The sequence below is a fragment of the Rhinoderma darwinii genome, chromosome 1 (assembly GCF_050947455.1).
Source record: "Rhinoderma darwinii isolate aRhiDar2 chromosome 1, aRhiDar2.hap1, whole genome shotgun sequence".
NCBI classification, from domain to species: domain Eukaryota; kingdom Metazoa; phylum Chordata; class Amphibia; order Anura; family Rhinodermatidae; genus Rhinoderma; species Rhinoderma darwinii.
The window spans coordinates 550,292,814-550,313,997 of NC_134687.1; the positions used below are offsets into that span (position 1 = coordinate 550,292,814).

Genomic DNA, 21,184 nt, shown 5'->3' on the forward strand with positions numbered 1-21,184 from the left:
TAATTTAACCGCTTGGTTCACAAGCGGTTCTCCAGACGTGGACATTTGACTGCCATATATCGCCACCGATCCACATGCGGTCCTCTTGGTACCTAGTGTGGTTTAGCACTGCTAGTGCGGCTCCTTTTTGGCATAGATTTGTCTGACCATATTACTGCTCGATACGGAGTGAAGACCGGATTTTTGAATCAGCTGCAAGCCAACTACTTGGACTTGGTCCAAGCCCTCTACCAGTGGGGTGATACATGATGCTTTGCACATTTGAATTTGTACCGATCTGCTATTGATTTAATTCAATTTATTGGACTTGTTCCAAGTCCCCTACCATTGGCGAAATATATGGTGCATAGTACATCTGAACCTTCATCAAACCTTCTTTGTTATCGCAACGTATCCTCTCCGATCAGGCCTCGGTCTAAAAATATTGGACAATTAATAAATCACCAGTTGGACCAATATCTGCTTGCTATGACTGGATGAGTATATTACATCTTTTTTACTCATAATTGTTCATATGGAGTCTTCCTTGTCCCGTGCGGCCCTATGATTATCTCTGATTCGCTTATATACCATTTATTTGTTGCACATGTATTTCTCTGCATAGATATGGGGTTTTGTGCCAGTCTATTAAATCTTTGCACGTCTTCAATAGGTCCAAATATTAGCAAGCGCTTTCATTTATATTTTGTCATATTTTGCATTTATATTATTCGCTGTGTTTAATATCCTCATGACAGTGGTCATTTGTAACTTTGACCCGGCCGGGTGTGCGTTCTTTATTCCCGCTATATAGCATTATCGTTATGGCGTTATGAACATTTGTTATTTTTTATATACCCGATGAGTCGAGTGCCCTTTTATACCATCTTTTTGTCTCTTTTCTTCTTTGAAACCTATTTTATTCATCTTTATTATTACTCATAGTTACATAGTACAGTTGAGAAAAGAAATATGTCCATCAATTTCAACCAAGGGATGGGAAAATGGGAAGGGATGAAAAAAAATTATACACATTCACATAGGAGCGGATATTTTTTTGTTCTAGATTATCTAAACCTTTTTTAAAGTCATCTACTGTAGCTACTGTGACCAGCTCCAGTGGTAAACCATTCCATAGATTCACAGTTCTCACAGTCTAAAGAAGGCACTATCTAAAGAAGGCTTGTCGCCTCTGCAGATTGAATCCTTTTTTCTACAGACGGAGGGAGTGCCCCCTTGTCTTTTGATGAGGGGTTTTACATAGAACAGGTTTTCACTATATTTCTTGTATGGGCAATTCATATATTTATATAAGTTAATCATGTCCCCCCCCCCTTAGTCGTCTCTTTTCAAGGCTAAGGGGCCATTCACATATGTCCGTTGCTCCTGTCAGTTTCCCTCCGGCGTGTTACAGAACAGCCAGAGGGAAACTGATGCTAGAACGGATCCCATAGCTTTCTACGGGATCTGTCCTGGCACAGGGGACATCAGTTGTGGCACCGTACAAAGAAGCTGGACCTGTGCAGAAGCCATATCCAAAAGCGTTACCTGCAGCGTTTCTGGGTCCGGCGCCGTATCCTATCTATTTAAACTGTGGCCGGATTAACGCCGGGTGCTGCCACATCCACCTTCCAGCAGCACCCGGCGAGAAGGTGGCCTAGGGTATGTCCCGCTGTCAACTGAATGTGCGTCCTCAGTTCAACCCAACTCTGAAGCAGGGAAACATCAGTTCCATGCTTCAGAATTAGTTCAGAGCAGATAAAGATCCTCCGCTCGCCGAGGAGTCCCCGGGCACAGCGCTACTTCAAGCGCTGTGCTGGGGGAATCCTTGACATCACTGTCAATATATAGACAGTGATGTCAGTGGCTACTGATTGAGCGGAATCCCCTTTGCAGATGATCTGGCCGGGGATTCTGCTCCTAGAGGGAACCCCTGAGGTTACTATCCATATATGGATATTGACATCAGGGGCTCCACCTGGAGCGGAAATCCCCGGCCAGATCATCGGCAACGGTGATTCCGCTCAAGGAGTAGCCACTGGCGTCACTGTTCATATATGGACAGTGGCGTCAGTGGGTACTCCCTGAGAGAATCCCCGGCCACAGCGTCGGCAATGCTGTGGCCTGGGATTCCGTTTAGGGAGTAACCCCTGACGTCACTGTCCATATATTCACAGTGGCGTCAGGGGCTCCTCCTGGAGGGAATCCCCGGCCAATGCACTGGCTGGGGATTCCTCTGCTAGAGGAAGCTTCAGTAGCGCTGTCTACAGGGGGGCGCTGGGTGGTGCCATCTACAGTGGGCACTGTCGCACCATCTATAGTGGGCACTGTGTGGTGCCATATACAGAGGGGCTGTGTGGCATTATCTACAGGGGGTAATGTGGCATTATATACAGAGGTCACTGCGGCATTATCTACAGGGGGGTGTGTGGCACTATCTACAGGGAAAGGGGGCGTAGCGCTATATACAGTGGGGGGTTGCGATATCTAGAGGGGGGCGCTGTGTGGCACCATCTACAGTGGGCGCTCTGTGGCGTTATCTACAGTGGGGTTGTGTGACATTATCTACAGGGAGTACTGTGGCATATACATAGGGCACTGCGGCATTATCTACAGGGAGGTGTGTGGAACTACCTACAGAGAACACTGTGGCATTATCTACAGGGGGTGTGTGGCACTATATATGGAGGGCACGGTTTCTCTAGCTACAGGGGGGTGTGGCTCTATCTAAAGTTGGCACTGCAGCATTATCTATGGGGGGTGGCACTATATATGGAGGGCACTGTTTCATTAGCTACAGGGGGTGTGTGGCACTATCTAAAGAGGGCATTGCGGCATTATCTACAGAGGGCACGGTTTCATAATCTACACATAAAATTAATGCAGGATGGAATTGGGTAGCTTTAAAGAGGCTCTGTCACCAGATTTTGCAACCCCTATTTGCTATAGGCGCTGCAATGTAGATTACAGTAACGTTTTTATTTTTAAAAAACGAGCATTTTTGGCCAAGTTATGGCCATTTTTGTATTTATGCAAATGAGGCTTGCAAAAGTACAACTGGGCGTGTTGAAAAGTAAAAGTACAACTGGGCGCGTATTATGTGCGTACATCGGGGCGTGTTTACTACTTTTACTAGCTGGGCGTTCTGATGAGAAGTATCATCCACTTCTCTTCAGAACGCCCAGCTTCTGGCAGTGCAGATCTGTGACGTCACTCACAGGTCCTGCATCGTGTCGGCCACATCGGCACCAGAGGCTACAGTTGATTCTGCAGCAGCATCAGCGTTTGCAGGTAAGTAGCTACATCGATTTACCTGCAAACGCCGATGCTGCTGCAGAATCATCTGTAGCCTCTGGTGCCGATGTGTCCTCGCTCGTCTGACACGATGCAGGACCTGGGGAAGTGACGTCACAGCGTGATCTCTCGAGAACACGGCTGTGTCTGCACTGCCAGAAGCTGGGCGTTCTGAAGAGAAGTGGATGATACTTCTCATCAGAACGCCCAGCTAGTAAAAGAAGTAAAAACGCCCCGATGTACGCACATAATACACGCCCAGTTGTACTTTTGCAAGCCTCATTTGCATAAATACAAAAATGGTCATAACTTGGCCAAAAATGCTCGTTTTAAAAAAAATAAAAACGTTACTGTAATCTACATTGCAGCGCCTATCTGCTGCAATAGCAGATAGGGGTTGCAAAATCTGGTGACAGAGCCTCTTTAAAGGCGCCAAAAACTAGCTACTCCCTGAAGTTAGGGCTAGCGTTTGGCGTCTTTGCAGGTTCACAAGGCTGCTTCGAAGATCTGATCTGAGGTCAGTGGACAGCAGCTGCCTTTTGGGCTCTCTCTCTTGGTGCCGTCCTTGGCGCTGCTTGGAATATGACACACATGACATTACGTGTGTCAGACTTCAGTGTAGCGCTAAGGCAGTAGCAGAGAAGGAGAACCCTGACATGGTACACAACAAGTATCTAATCTATCATATATCCAATCTATCACAAGCTATGCACCACGCTGATAAAATTGGCACATTTTCAGATTCTAGATTACCTTTTTGGTGGACCATTGTGGTAAAAACTGATGTTAAAAACTGATGACAACTGATGACAACTGATGCTTCTATAGTAAAAATAGTGAAACAGCCTGATGGCAACCGATACATGTTTGCATCAGTTTTTGCATCAGTTGTAATCACTTGAGAGACAAAAAAGCTGATGATGTGAAAACTGATACATGTGAACGTACCCTAAATAGGTTTAATTATTTTAATCTTTCCTCATAACTTAGATTCTCCAAGCCCCTTATTAGTGTAGTTGCTCTTCTTTGTATTTTTCCCAACTCCAGGGCATCTTTTATTTGAACTGGAGCCCAGAGCTGAACTGCATATTCTAGATGAGGCCTCACTAATGCTTTGTAAAGTGGTAATATTATATCCCCTTTCCGCGTGTCCATGCCTCTTTTAATACATGACAATATCTTGCTGGCCTTTGAAGCAGCTGATTGACATTGCATGCTGTTATTTAGTTTATGATTTACAAGTACACCGAGATCCTTCTCAACAAGTGACTCCCCCAGTGTAACTCCCCCTAGGACATATGATGATGCAGATTGTTCGTACCCAGATGCATAACTTTACATTTATCTACATTAAACCTCATTTGCCAAGTGGATGTCCAAACAGTTAGTGTGTCCAAATTGGCTTGTAATTTATGAACATCTTCCATAGACTGAACAATACTACATAGCTTGGTGTCATCTACTCATCATTATAATACATAATATGTATTATACAACTACAGTAGCAGTATTGTATGAGGGTTGGCCATTCCCAGATCTTAATGTCAAAAACGGACTGATGGTTTTGTTCTCTTTTTATTGACTAAATCCTACTTCCAAGTGGAATATGACAGTGCCTCTCAATTCCAGTCCTCAAGTACTCCCAGCAGGACATGATTTGAGGATATCCCAATGAGAGAACACCTATAGTAATGACTCATGAACGAACAATTATTATATCACCTGTTCAATGCTAAGGAAATTCTGTAAAAAATGACATGTTGGGGGTACATAAGGACCAGAGTTGAAAAACACTTGTGTATGAGAAACCATAAGGGTACATTCCCACATAGCAGTGTCTGCATGTGGCCGAAACCATGCCCCCATGCATTGGCCAATGGTCACACGATTTTGTTGGTAATAGCCTACAAAATCGTGTGGCCATTGGTCTTCGCAAGGAAGGCCGGATTAGACCACGTGCGGACGCTACCTTATGGGACGGTACGCTCACTATAAGGAATTAAATAAAAGAATGTCAGACAATGATAGGAGATAAAAATAAAAACTCATAGCAATGACTCAAAATTACTATATTGTAATTGTTATTGTATTCATTGTGAACTGTTGATTCAGTCAAAATCAGCACTAGACTTACTCACTGCTTATTTGAAGATGAGCAATAACGAGTCTTCATATAAAACTTCTTTACAAAATCCTGGCAAACTAAAGAGCCATCTTCTTGGCTACACTTATCAGAAACTTGCTAGACCAGGAGTATAAGTAGCAAATATTCAGATAGACTAGGAAGAAACATTACTTACCGACAGACTGGTGTTGTTGGGCACATACTGATTTTGTTCTTCTAAGAGTAAATCTATCACAGGATGACGGCCATTTTTTATGATTATCTCAGTTCCATGATCATGAACAGTTGGTCTGAAAATTAAGTATTAAAATTATAAATATTACTCACATACTATATGGACAAAGTATTGGGACACACCTCATAATAATTGAATTCAGGTATTTCATTAAGTCCCATTGCCACAGATGTATAAAATCCAGCACCTCGCCATGCAGTCTGTCTTTAGAAACATTTGTGAAAGAATGGGTCGTTCTAAAGAGATCACTGAATACCAACGTGGTACTGTAAGGGTATGTTCACACGACCTATTTTCAGACGTAAACGAGGCGTATTATGCCTCGTTTTACGTCTGAAAATAGTGCTACAATACGTCGGAAAACATCTGCCCATTCATTTGAATGGGTTTGCCGACGTACTGTGCAGACGACCTGTTATTTACGCGTCGTCGTTTGACACTTCTTTGGACGTTTTTGGAGCTGTTTTCTCATAGACTCCAATGAAAACAGCTCCAAAAACGGACGTAAAAAACGCCGCGAAAACGGCGTGAAAACGCCGCGAAAAATGCGAGTTGGTAAAAAAACGTCTGAAAAGCAGGGTCTGTTTTCCCTTGAAAACAGGTCTGGATTTTCAGACGTTTTTGTTGACTACGTGTGAACATACCCTTATAGGATGTCAGCGCTGTAACAAGTCCATTCGTGAAATTTCTTCCCTCCTAGATATTCCACAATCAACTGTAAGTGATTTTATTACAAAGTGGAAGCATTTAGGAACCACTGCAACTCTGCCACGAAGTGCAGACCACGTAAAGTTACAGAACGGGGTCGCCGAGTGCTGATGTGCATAGTTCATAGAGGTCACCAAAGCTCTGCTGACTAAATGACTGTAGAGTTTCAAACCTCCTCTGGGATTAACATTTTTAACAAAAACTGTGCCCAGGGAGTTTCATGACATGGGTTTCCATGGCTGAGAAGCATGCATAAAAGCTTCCGTAGGTGTAATGTGTAGGTGTCCCAATACTTTTGTCCATATGTGTATATATATATATATATATATATATATATATATATATATATATATATATGTACACACACATACACGTAGAGAGAGTCCCGCACATAGAAGCTTACAATCTATAATGAGCAAGGGATAGATATACGAGATGAGGCAATGAGTAAGCAATGCTTTTTGCAGGGGGGGGGGGACAGTAATGGAACAGCAGTTGAAGGAGACCTTAGGTGAGGTTATACGATTATTGGAAGATGTTAGTTTTTATTTTCAGTTTGAAAATTTAGGCTCAGAGTTTTTGGCCGCGGAAACTGCGACAAACGGCTGAAATCGCCTCCCATTGATTTCAATGGTAGGCGGAGGCGTTTGTTGCTGCGAGCGGAAGAAAAACGCTCTGGGGAAAAATAAGTGACATGCCCTTTCTTTGGGCGTTTTCGTCTCTGACCTCCCATTGAGGCAGAGAAAGCGTTTTTCGCTGCATTTTATGCCCATGGTGCTCGATGGCCGCGGCTGAAAAACACAGCGAGCAACGCGGCAAACGGAATTTTGAGGTAGCTTTTTCATGTCAACAGGGCCTAAGGGTTCTGATGGCATGAGAGAGATAATCCCAGTGAAGAAGGGAGACACAAAGTCTTGGCTACGCGTGAGGAGGTGATGAGAGTCGTCAAAGTAGTAGGCCGAGGGATAGCGGTGGTTGGATGTGTGGTGGCGCTTCAAGACTAGTAAATTAATGTATAAAGAAGCTAGGGTGGCCAAGGAATGGTATTCTAGAGGAGGGACTAACAGAGCGGGTATCATTCGAAGCATGACAAGACAGGTGAGTTGAGAGGAAGGGCTTAGTAACGTTCTAGAAACCCTATGTAAAGGCTTGTGCACACATTATTTGCAATACAGATCTCTGTCTATTCTTCTCATTCCAAACAAGCATAAAATAAATCAAAGTAATATCCAGCATCAGGCACTGCACATATGAATACTACGGTGTGATCAGAAACAGCAGCCACTAAACAGATTACCTGCAATAATCGCCTTGCTTGGCCACTTCAGCCAAGGAGAAAATGCAGTCGGCAGTTGCTAGGTGATCCACAGCCTTAGATACTGAATGATAATGCTCCCCAAATTTACTATGAATGAAAAAGATTAATTAGAAACTCGAAATCAGACAAAGATAAAACTACTATTCTGCAAAAAGAGAGGAGATATTGCTGAAATAACAATGAAAATCGAATCTTTGAAATGATTTGTAGGCATAAGAAGTCCTTTCATGACTCCGGTAAATTTACAGAGATCCACTTTTATAATTATACTGCAGTTTCTTAATATGTTTTTGTTCCATTTACTTACATGAGTGATTCAATAATATTCATACATGGCATTTTACAATATTTGATCATCACCTGCAGCACACCTGGATGCGCTATAGTGTGTAGTGAACTATTTGGTTGATGGACTGTGTTGTGCTTTGCTAATAGTATACGCTTCACTTTTCATGGCACCTGTATTTTGCAGATGGGCTCTGTAAGGGCATATTCACACAAGCAGGTTTTGTGGTGTTTTTTGACTGCAATTATCACAAAAGTGCTTAAAAACCACCACCGCTTCGGTAAAACCACTATGTTTGCGGCACGATTTTGCTATAATGGTAACAAAAAAAAAATATCACAAAAACTGCTAGTGTGTATACACCCTAACACAACAGTGGGAAATCTAAAAATCCCAGCAGTAAAGATTTGTACCCAATACACATTGAAAAAGAAACATGTTAGTCTGGAGCTTCCTTGTAACAACTTACTGAATAAAAAGCATCTACAGTCAATGACTGCTTTTTAAAAAGGAGAAAGTCAAGTTCTATGCAATGTTCTGCCTGATGGTGCATGTCTCTCGCTCCAAACGCTGCTTCTTCTCCAGACTTGGCTGATAAATGCTAACCAGCACAACTTCAGAAATAAATTGGCTATTCTGCAGGAGTTCTTCTATAAAAGGTGCCCATACATGTAGCAGTAGTGTGCCGCGGGGCCTAGAAACACATGGCAAAAAAGCTCACGGTTTAACCACAAATTACTGTGGTTCTGCAATGCCAAAAAACACGAACTTGCGGTAAAACAAACTGCGATTTTGCGAAGCAGTTTTTGGATGCTCAGTCCTTTACCACTATGCCAAAAAACAGGAACTTGCGGTAAAACAAACTGCGATTTTGCAAAGCAGTTTTTGGATGCGCAGTCCTTTACCGCTATGTGTACGGAAAGCCTAACAATAAACTAAAAGCGGAGTCTACTATTTTATATTAGTTCAATAATTTATTTGTCAAATCTTTGTTTTCTTATGAAGATGTATAGAAATATACATAGGTACTATACATAGTTTTTACATAGGGCAGCATATAAAACTGATAGATCACTTTAAGAAATTAATCACCACAGAGTATACCACCTAAAGACAGCACGGTGTTATAAAAGCAGGGTAAACACATTAGATACCGCGCCTGACCCAGTGTTTATCTGGGTGAGCTGCAATGCTGGATGTGTGTGGCAGCTGCTTATCTCACTACCCCTTCAGAAATAAATTCAGCAAAATTCAGGAATGTTGGAAAAAATAGCAGTCTGCCCAATGGTCATTCACCCATCAACTCTCCTATGTGCAGAAGCATCTTTAGGCCGGGTTCGCACGGGTCGGATACGCACAACATATCCGAACTGGAACCCACAGTACCTTCTGGGTACGTTTGTTCTCTTGGTTGTTTTTGGAGTTGCGATTTTTGCGGTGTAATCGCTGCGATTCCGTTGCAAAAGTCACAACACTTGGCTTTCTGTTGTGGGTTTTGCATCCCCATTGAATTCAATGGGAAAAACATGCAACAGAAAACAAAAACGCAGCATAAATTGACAAGCTGCGGATTTAAATTCCGCACAGCAGGTCAATTTATTAACGTTTACGATGCGGGTTTAATCTGCAGCGTGGGCATGAGATTTTCTTCATCTCATCCATTTTGCTGCGGAATTTCCGCACAGAATTCCGTTGCGGAAATTCTGCATCGTTTACGTTACGTGGAAACCCGGCCTTATAAAAACAAAAACTGCAGGATAAGGTTGCGTCTGGTACATGGCACAAGCAGTTTTTCACTTTGAAATATGCTTGTTTTATACGTAGTGTCAGGCTGATCATCAGAAAATCACCCATGTACATCACAGACCAAGTGATCCAACAGAAGTAGCATTTAAGGGCCCAACACTCCAGGGAAAATGCATTTATTAGGCTTTTCTGGAAATACTACTTATATAAAAAGTAGAATCAACCATTGAAGAGACGTAAAGTGAATAGGTGCAAATGTTTATGATGGCAACAGGGATGTGTTCAGGCAAATAGAAAATGTGAGTTTGGTCATTTTTTTCTCTACTTTCAGTGTTTCTTGATATTTGATCTTGTTGACGATCACATTAAAATAATGATGAATGCTCCTAAAAGATAGCCATTTCCATTTCTTCAAAGTGTGGCCTCCCTGTGCTGGCTACTGGCAATCAGATACTGACAAGAGTCTTGATGTCCAGTAATTGCTTAGTTCCCCCACCCCATCTTTACCAGAACTCTTTTTAGTCCCCTAAACCTTTACCAGTTGTTTACATACTGGCAGGCAATACCTTGAGTTACTGAAGACCCAGAGACTCAGGTACTGGTAGAGGAAGACCATTCATAGACCTGGGTTCACATAAATAAGTTGTGTTCTGCCAGTTTAATGTCTGAGCCGGACACAACTGATGACACTTTTGTGCTCATGTCCGGCATTTATAGCTAGACAGAAAAATGTTGAATGGAGATGTCCAACAACTGATGTCACCGTAAGTTGTTTCCATGGAGAACTATGGGATGTTTGGTTATCAATTTTCCTCTAGCGTTTTTGTGTTGAGCTGGAGAGACTCATGACAAAGGGTCGGACATATGGGAAGGAGGCCTACCTAGCCTGTTAAGTACGGGTTTGTTCATTTAAAAAATATGTTTTAATGCCTCATATTTTCTTTAAAATGTGGTTGGTTTCACTATTCAAAGCAATGACATATTCCCTGACTGATGCATAGTGACATATTCTGCAGATTCTTACATCATTGACCTCTAGAGATCTGCAGAGCATTGATACACATTGATATTATGGATTATACATATTTTTGTCCCGTCGTCTTTGGCTCTTCTTCATGTTCTGTCACTGGGAGGTGGTTTTGCAGTGTTTGGATGGCGCGGGTTTAGTTTGTCCTAACTACTCATTATGTTCCTGACTGGGCTGTGGGTAGGGTATTTTTGCACACACAGTGTGTGTGCAGTCAGGCTACTTCTTATTTGGATTACATATTACTCTTTTTCCAGGCTGTCCAGCCCTGGGAATGTCAGCTGTGAGGAGTGTGACAATGGTGAGATTGTCGCTGACGGAAGATTGCAGCAGACAAGGCAGCAAAAAGCCAGAGACATTTACCATCACCAGCCGGACATGTGCACACTGCCTGACTGCACAGCCCTGAGATTCAAGAGCGAAGGTTGGAAGAGGAGACCGACGGAGTTACAGTGTAAGGCTCCCATGCGCTAATTACTAAGCGGCAAATCACATCACCTCAGTGTGGTCACCCTTGAAAACCACACCCACTTTTTATCCATGTCGGAGTTAATTTACATATGCTGATTTTGTGCTGCCCCCCCCCCCCCTCCAATTTGAGCAAAAATTGCAGTAGAATTCAGTACCAAACCACCATCTGTGAATATACCCTGAACCTGGCTGGTATTTTTAGGTGGAAAAGATGGCCACACTGGCTGTGGGGAATACCAGAATTTTCCCACAACAAAGTGACTTCAAAATATGTTCGTAACAAGATCTGTGTTATGCACTGGTTTTTTGAATGTCCACTACAATAAAATTGTAAATCTGCCTGTAAATCTGTGCATTACTGCTGGGTCTGCATTCAATGTCAGATATACAACTGTGAACGAGTTAATACTAGCAACATACATAATACAATGCTCTATAATCTGTAATACTCCCGTGCTGTGTGAGATGTAAAAGAGAGTGGAGAAAATGTACATTATTAATCCCTTACATACAGTGACATCAACCAAACTGATTAATAAATCCAATTTTACTCTACCAGCCAGCACCTCCTGGGTAATTTAACAGTAAGTCAGTGGTGTCCAAAGGCTAAGCTGTGATAAGAGAGATATACGAGGGGCTACAAATACACTGTTCAAGTGAAATTAAACTTTTATTTTCTGTCCTGTTACAACAAGCAATAAGCACTTTTGCAAAGATGTTTCACAAAAATGACATTCTGTCCTGGCTATATGAACTACAAATTATTTTACATTTTACTTTATATTTAATCCATTGATTGAACATTGATTATAATCAGAGAACTGGAGTAATAAACCCCCTTCCTAAAAACCTGCCCAAATCTTCATATCTAACACAGTCTTCAATAAGATTGTCATGCAACACAACCCTAGCAACCAGTATCAGATTATTTAGGTCTTCAAATCAATGCAGCACTGGCACTGAACTAAGGGCAGAGAGGAGACAATGAGGCTGGGCATGACTTCACCTTTCTCTATCTATCTCTTACAGATATTTTTTGGTAAAAACGAAATGTAGGTGAAGAGCTCCTAACTCTATAATCCTTTGGGAGACTTCTATTGAAATTATTTATTAGAAAGTTCTCCAAACTTCCTAAGTCATAATTTTTTTATGTGCCATTTAGCAGTCCAAAAATGCTCAATATGTCGCTTAACAACAGATGTAACTAATAGCGAGTGACAACACTGGACATCCACGCGTCTCAAATATGACTCACCATGCAGGAGAAGGGCTGGTAACACAAACAAAACACCAGGTACAAAGAGCTGTTACTTGAAATCCATTTATAAAGGTTCAATCAGAAGTTTAAGGGTGATCAACTTTTTCAGCTGTGTTCAAGTCGTACATAGTTGATAAGGTTGAAAAAAGACACAGGTCCATCAAGTCCAACCCATAATCCTACCCTGTTGATCCAGAGGAAGGAAAAATACCCATGAAGCGGAAGTCAATTGCCTCATTAGGGGGAAAATTCTTCCCAGGCATTAAAAAAGTATGGCAGTCAGAATAAATGCCTGGATCAGCTTCACATCTCCAGAACAAAGAACCCATAACTTGTAATATTATATTTTTCAAGAAAGGCGTCCAAGCCCTCCTAACATTCTGTGGCGGAGAGTTCCAAAGTATCATTGCTCTTACAGTAAAGAATCCCTGTCTAGGATTATGGTGAAACCTTGCCATTGCAGTCTTCCTGGTCTATACCTTTACAGGAAATTGAGCAAAGATGAAGAAGTGAAACTATATTTCCCATGAAGATATGACGTTACTTTGAGGTCTTCTCTCTCTGCCAGGGTGGAAGTAAATCCCCCTTTAAGGATCGCAATAAAGAAGTAAAGTATGTTGGTATTTAGAACACTCTATTGGGGGTCATCCATCCATAACCCTGGATTAACCACCTTTTTTTTCTGCCCTTCATTGTTGGGAGCCGTTTTCTACAGTCTAGGTGATCTGGGTCTGCACGTCTTCGCCATCACCTCCTAACTTTTTTCTGCTTTCTCAACCCTGAACTTTAGTGACATTGGACTGCTGCTACTACTAATGGGAAGAGTCCAGGAAAGAAAACACCATTTACCATATCCATGATCCACACCAGACTTCCAGCCTACCCACAGTTCTCTTGCACAACAATAACCTGCACATCCTGCCTACAATTTTTGTGGACTTCTCTTTTCCACGAGTCCGAACCAGACTCTTCTGAGACGGTCTCACCTTTCATAAGTGACAACTGCAATCTACAACTCTGGTGGGTCATTAATTTTGGAACTGCTTATCTGATACATCCCCCCCTTCTCTATCCTTACTCTATTTGTCTGCATTAGCTATTTACAATTAACAAAAAAAGACGTTCACGCTACAATAAAAACTAGCTTTAAAATAATAAAAAATAAAAATAAAAAAATAAAATAAAAGTGAAGTACCTAATATCTGCTTTATTATAAATACCTGACTTTAAACAAAAGAACACCTAGGTGTGTCAGACAAACCGGGGTGGTTTCTTAAATGTATTTATGCCAGACGTCTTTGGGACGAATGCCACATTTATGAAGCCACTTTTTTGATACATACAATTGTGTTAGAAAAAGTGGTTGGAAATTTAGTTGCACGGAGCATAACTCATTTCTAAAAAAATTCTGACGCTTTTCTAGTCCACCCTGGGATTGCTTTAAGACACCAGCAGATTCCTTTTGAGGAATCTGCCGCACCCGGCACCAGAGCACTCTTTGTATGGTGCGCCAAAATGTTATAACTCTCCCCCACTGTTTCTTACTATTGACAATGATCTCTCACCAGCTGTCAGGTGGCTTACTGATGCTCCATAGCGCCACCTACAAATGCATAATCAAACTGGGAAATAACACGGTGTGTATTTAAATGATTACATCACTGCAGACAGTACAAGATACAAGTGTTGCTGTCTATAATGTACAGAACTGACCAAAGGCAGTAAAAGATTGCTAGTTTATAAGCATTTTAGAGCCCCTACTGTGTCCTAAGCAGAGTTCTCAGTCATGTTTCTGTTTGGCCAAGAAAGGAAATCTAATATAAAGAACTCTGACATTGACAAAATCCTATATAAATGTTTAATGGATTGTTTCACAAACTCACTCAAGAAACTGCAGCCATTCAGTATTGCAGTCAAGGACTAACTGCTCCCGAAGCTGGTTCAAATGTCTGTAATTTTCAACGATAAAAGGCGAGTGGAAGCGACTGACAGCCTTTGTGCTATAAGAGGAAAAAAAGACTAAAATCAGAATAAGAAATCAAGGTTACCAAGCAATCAGTTATGCAATCACAAGGGACAATTAGGCGCCCCCCCACCCCCTCCCGTAGCTTTAGAAATGGATTAACAATAAAAAAAGGATAGCTCCCATTATGATGAACTTAGTCTCTGTTGCTTCACATTTCTTCTCTTATAAATAGAGCACCAGGTTACTATGGTGAAGAGCATAGAGAATGCCTTTTACAGAGTTTTATAATACAAGTGTGCATATAAGGACATTTCCTGAACAGAGTACTGTCAAAAATAACCAATTTACGGTAAATATTTTGTAATAGTCCCAATGATCTTATATTCATTCTATGTAAACATGAAATAAATTGGTTTCATATTGTCTGGATCAGTTCAGTAAAACGTTAATAATATACACAGCCATTTCTTTTTACATACATACTATTGACCAGTAACCTCTTAGTAGTAAGCTCCAATGTTGCATCACAAACTACTTCTGATTTTAATATTATGTATTGCACGTCATTGGGATTTTCACATTGACGTGTCTGTAAATACTACATACAGAGTCACATTTTTATGTCAGAATGCACCGATTATAAAGAAGAGCAGAGTCACACAGGTGCTGCTCAACAATCTCCCCTAACAGATCACTTCCGTCAGAGTGGAAAGTATATGGGGCAGATTTACTAAAACTCACATTTCATACTCTAGTCTCAGCTTTCTTCTCCGTTGGAGTAAGATGGGACAGATTTATTAAGAGGCATAGACCCCACTTAATAAATGTCTTGCATATTTCCGCTGGCCATGTACCACAATTGTGGCGGAACAATTGTGGCGGAACAATTGTGGTCACACGGCCTGGCCTCATCCCCATTCCCCCTATTGACCATAAAATAATAAAGTGTACTAACCTCATCGCTCTGCTGGTTTCCCCAGGATTTTGTCAGGCTCCATCATCAGTATAGAAGGTCTTGACACAGAGCAGCGTCAGGACGTTATATGCGACATAGGCATGCGACATAGGCACGCAGCACACAACATCCAGCGTCGCATGTAAAGCCCTCACACTGCCCGGGGTCAGGACCTTGTATGTGCCGTGGCCTGATGAAGGAGTCTGAGAAGATTCTAGGGGAAGCGGAGCAATGAGGGGAGTCTTTTTTGTTTTTACATTTGTTGTACTTTATTTTAATATTTGATCATAGCAGGGGTCAGTATGGGGCATGCCTGTCCCTTGTTACGCACCTGATCACAAAGTGAAAGCTATGCCAGCTGAACCTGAAAACCCACCTCTTCAAAAAAAGCTTACAAACGGCAATAACCCTACTGCCAATACTCTACCGGTTCAACAGCTTCTACGCTAGCCTACTTCACCCATCCCTTGTAGATTGTAAGACGTCGCGGGCCGGGTACTCTCTCCTTCTGTGCCAGTCTGCCATTCATTAAATTCATGTTTATTGTACTTGTTTTAACTGTCTCAAGTAACATACCTACTTACGGAAACCCAGTTGGATGGTACACAGGAGAGCAAAGGATTCTTAACTTCAATTAAAAACTGGGGGGAAAAACAGAAGTAAAGATCTGTACTTCACACTTGAATATGAGTTAATACAGTATACGAAATTACAAAATCCTTGACATCTCTCGTTCCTAAACTGTAGCTCATGAGCCAGATGTAGCTTACTGGCACTCTATTTGGGGGTCACAGAATGATCAATTAGGAGTTTGGGACATTGGACGTCACGGATCTCCTGCCATAACCTATTCATCCTGTTCAGCCACAGGTAAGAATGGGACAGAATAGATTGGTATTGAGATTGAAGGGAAAAGGAGAAGGGGCAAGTAGTGATAACAGTGGGTAAAGTTGAGATTGTATACATAGCGCCAAGGAGACAGGCGCATCTGTGTACGGAGAGAAGTAATGACAAATAAAGGTGGTTATGTGACTTCCTGTCATCTCTCCCAAAACTAAGTATTACCCACAAGGTACAGTAAGAAAGGTTTGGAACCTCCGAAGCACATTATCTCTACATCGGAGGAAATACAAACATTGTCACGTACTTGGATACAGTAAAAGCTGCTGAAATGTGAAAGCAAAAGTGCCTGCAGGCTTGTGGTGTCCCATATTTTATTCTAGTGATAGCAGGGTTATATATGCACAGCCTTTTCTAGAAGGTAAATACCTGCATTACATTAAACCACCATTAATTAGTTTTGCATTAATAATCCAGGAGAGGCACTGCGAGTTTATTATCAGCTATAGAAAGTGAATTATTACAGTAAATTATTTTTCAGAATACTTAATAATTACAGGTTTTGTCTTTATAGCATCTTTACATCATTAAGTTTTAGTATTTTATATACATATATTACACATGCAGTAACACTCATGTTTTTTTATATATATATATATATATATATATATATATATATAAAGTAGAAATCTTGCAGCGATCCAAATGTGAAAAAATAGTGGCTTATTCAGCCAACAAAATGAATAAACCACTATTTTTTCATATTTGGATTGCTGCAAGATTTCTACTTTTGTATAGTGCTTTGTCCTTGAATCGAGACGACTTGCTCGGCACCTATACATTTATTTCCAGTGAGTGCTGCTGCTTTCTGCTGTTATATATATATATATATATCTAGTCCAGATACAGATGAACACAGCACTCCAACATACCAGGGGATGAATCAATTCCCCAACTTGAATAGAAAGCAACCATAGAACGCCGTGAAAGCACCAGGACTTCAGACTAGATGAAACGGGGTGGATTATTTCACCTCAAATGAGCGACGTTTTGGTTCAACAGAGAACCTTTCTCCAGCTATCACATACTGCACACAGTGTCAAGTATAAATAGGAAGTACATACAGTGATTCACAGAAAGCCTATTAGATGTACAGTTTCCATAAAATACATTTGTAAATATGATACCCAGCCTATATCAAAAGCTGGTTTTAAAGTGCAAACATTTCTTTATAAATCCATATACAAAAACATAGATTACGCATGAAAATAAAGTGCATAAAAATCGTGAACAGTGATTATACTAGAATTAAGCTGATTTGGAGAGATGCAGAGGCCAAGTAAGTGTTATATATATATATATATGCAGAACTTACAACATCGTATAACATATAACATCGGTGTCAGACCTAACCAGCATGTAGCGTCCGCGCGCATCTACTGCACATGCTCAAAGATGGCGCCCAATCCGGAAGTTTAATCCAGTGGAACGCATAGAGCAAGATCATCACTATTGCGCATGCGCAAAGACGGAGCTTGCGTTCCAGTCCTTCTGCGCATGAGTCAATAGCGGCGATAGTGTAAATAGAAGATATGCATAATAAATTTTTGTAAGTAGAACAAGTCTGCAAATTTGAATTCATGTACAGTATAGTATCCAAATGGATGCACCAGATAACATGAGTCAAAAAAAGGGGGGGGGGGGAGAGGAGGGAAGCCGACTACCAGCAATAATATAACCCCAGCTAAAGAACTGCCATATATCAAACAAGATATATCCTGATAAATTGTTTGAGCCCTCACACTTAACAGGGATAGTATCATCCCAATCAGGGATATCAAATATACCCAAACCCAAAATATCAAGGGAGGGACGCATATTCCGTATGTACTTTTATTTAGAAAAAGGGAGCTCACTGTATTTATATGGAACATAGTTCAAATAGAGGGGGTACTCTACTGTATAATTAACTACGACTTTATAACCCAGACATACAAAACACAACATCGCTGTGTTCTGAGTAAAAACATTTTTTGAAACGCTGATGTATATTTTTCTATTCGGGACTTTACAATCCCAGAGAATAGGCCTCTGCTACTTTACAACAGCCCTCATATTGCTTCACATAGAGCTATGTCTCTAAAGAATATAGAAAAAAACAAAAAAAGGATTAATATACAGTATTTATAAGCACAAACTCCGTAGAATCAAATAAAAATATATAAAAAAAAGGAAGTCCAAATTATACATATGCAAGGAACAAACTATACCTTCGAGAATGCCCACCAATAACAGCCCTCAGGTAAAGTCACCCCCCCTGTTCTAGATATGTGGGCCACAAGGGTACTCAATATTTAACCCCTTGGGAGACATGGTTTCCAACCTATATATCCACTCCAACTCCTTTCTTTTAAGCACCAAACCTCTATCACCACCACGTCTCAATTGGGGTACTGAATCAATGATTCTAAGTTTTAATTGCGACACACCATGTTTTTTTCCCAAAAAAGGTGTCTTGACACTGGTAAATCCTGTCTCTGTGTCAATGTTGGATTTATGATCTATATATATATATATATATATTTAGATAACAGAACATGCTAGGTACCAATTCTATTTTCAAAAACCCAATTATGAACATAAAGGGATGTGCCGGCTTTAGTAAATAAAGATTATTCACTGTATAATGAAAAGTTGTGCAACTATCTAATATACTTTATTCATTTTTCATGGAACCCTGAATGGGAACCTCCACTTTTTACCAGAGGATGAAATCTGTTCTTTTCACGTGATGCCCGACAGGTGCATGGCTCTTTACAATAGAGCACTCTGATAACGGTGCTATAACCATAAAAAAATAAAATAAATAGTACCAATACGGCATGAACTAATCTGCCCTAAAACGGAAAACTTTCCCTCCTGATCCCAAGTAGGGATCAGACTGGATGAAAATTCAAACAAGAATTCTACACATTGACATAGGCTAATATAATTTTGTTCTAACAAATTATCTAAGCCTTTTTTTTATTTTTATAAGTCAACTTTAGCGCCGGCGGCTGCTGACCGCCGACATTCCCTCCCTGCTGGCGATTGCCAGCTCAACTGTGCTTGCCGGCGCCTGCTTCTTCTGGTCAAGTCCAGTCATGTGATCAGGGCAGGTTCTGCCCATCGGGTGCGCGCGCGCGCAAAATGACCTCCTCTTAAAAGGGCCAGCGCGTGCACCAGTAACGTTTCCCCAGCCTATCCCTGCACTTCCAGGACTATAATAGGAAGTCTGCCCAGTGACCAAGCTATGTTGTACCTCCAAGTATTCCCTGCAGAGGTACAGTATATGGTGTCTAGCACCCATCGTACCATATCCATCTATCTGACACAGCCTGCTTCCAGCTACCCAGCTCAGCCTGCTTCCAGTTATCTGACACAGCCTGCTTCCAGTAATCCGGCACAGTCTGCTTCCAGCTACCCAGATCAGCCTGCTCCCAGTAATCCGGCACAACCTGCATCCAATTACTTCCAAGGTACCATCTGTCAGTAACTGTTTAGCTTCTGTTTGGCCAGCATTTACTGCCGCCAATCTGGCAGCGTAGTAGGGCTGGGCAATTATGACCTATTCAAAATCACGATTAATTGAACATGTAACCTTGATTAAGATTATTGAACAATTATTTAGGCCACACCCCTTTTTACATACCACGCCATTGAATATCCAGAGCCTGCTGTATATAATATACCCCGATACTACCCCCACAGTAAAATGCCCGATAGCTGCCACCATACAGCATAATGTCCCTACAGCAGCCCCCCATAGCTGCCCTCCACATAGCATAATGTCCCTACAGCTGCCCTTCACAGCATAATGCCCCCACACAGTATAATGCCCCCATGGCTGCACCCACACAGTATAATGCCCCCATATCTGCCTCCACACAGTATAATGCCCTCCCATAGCTGCCCCCACACATTATAATGCCCCCATAGCTGCCACCCCACAGTAAAATGCCCCCATAGCTGCCACCCCATAGTAAAATGCCCCATAACTGCCCTCCACACAGTATAATGCCCCCATAACTGGAGGAGATCCCTCTGCTCCTCTGGTCTGTGCAGCTTGGCACAGAGAGGCGTGATGATGTTACTGCCTCACGTCCAGCGATACATAGTGAATGGTATAGCAGGGACCTTACTATTTTCTGTTACATACTTCTGTATAAAGTCCCTTAAGAGCCCCTCAAACATTTTTCCGATGATGGATGTTAAGCTTACTGGTCTATAATTATCATGGGGAAGACCTAAAGCCTTTTTAAAAAGGGCACCACATTTGCCCTACGCCAGTCTCTTGGCATTATACCAGCCACTAAAGAATCTCTAAATATTATGAGCATAATGACGGAAATAACTGAACTAAGTTCTATAAGAACTCTTGGGTGTAACCCCTCTGGTCCCGGGGCGTTGTGCACATTAATTTCATTTAACTTAGCGTGGACCAGATTTACATTCAGCCAATTAAGTATATTAGTTGATGTATTAACAGCACTGGCACCGGCTACATCAGCCGCTCTTTCTTCTGTAGTATACACAGAGCTAAAAAAAAACATTTAGCAGTTCTGCCTTCTCTTTATCCAACATAACTAGATCACTATTACCATTATATAGGGGTCCTACCGCTTTCCCTGACATTTTGGAATATGTTAAACACTACTCTCGTTTATGAGCGATTTGAATAAAAAAAAAATCAGAATGTATGGGGTGCGTGGTGTTCTTCCCGGAATATACTTCGAAACAAACACACAGGCATAATTTGAACTCAATACATTGTCTGTTCTGTTACATGTGAGACACACTGTACTACTTGACTTATGGCTGTATTTCGGATATTTTCTTTTTGTTCTAAGTTATATGTACTTTTTTGTTACGCTCTTCAACAAAACGAGTTTTTAAAAAAATAGGAATCAATATACAAAGTATATTAGAAAGTTGCA

At 41.3% G+C, this 21,184-nt stretch overlaps 1 protein-coding gene across 1 annotated transcript in view; it reads right to left on the bottom strand.

The window, feature by feature from the left end:
* MSH3 (mutS homolog 3) overlaps positions 1 to 21,184 on the bottom strand; it is a 237,015-nt gene that overhangs the window by 72,967 nt on the left and 142,864 nt on the right. The window contains exons 16-19 of the mRNA XM_075837774.1: positions 15,945 to 16,009; positions 14,331 to 14,447; positions 7,639 to 7,746; positions 5,574 to 5,688 (exon numbers count right to left, since the gene is read on the bottom strand). Coding sequence (XP_075693889.1) covers positions 5,574 to 5,688; positions 7,639 to 7,746; positions 14,331 to 14,447; positions 15,945 to 16,009 — 405 coding nt within the window. The remainder of the gene's footprint in view (positions 1 to 5,573; positions 5,689 to 7,638; positions 7,747 to 14,330; positions 14,448 to 15,944; positions 16,010 to 21,184) is intronic.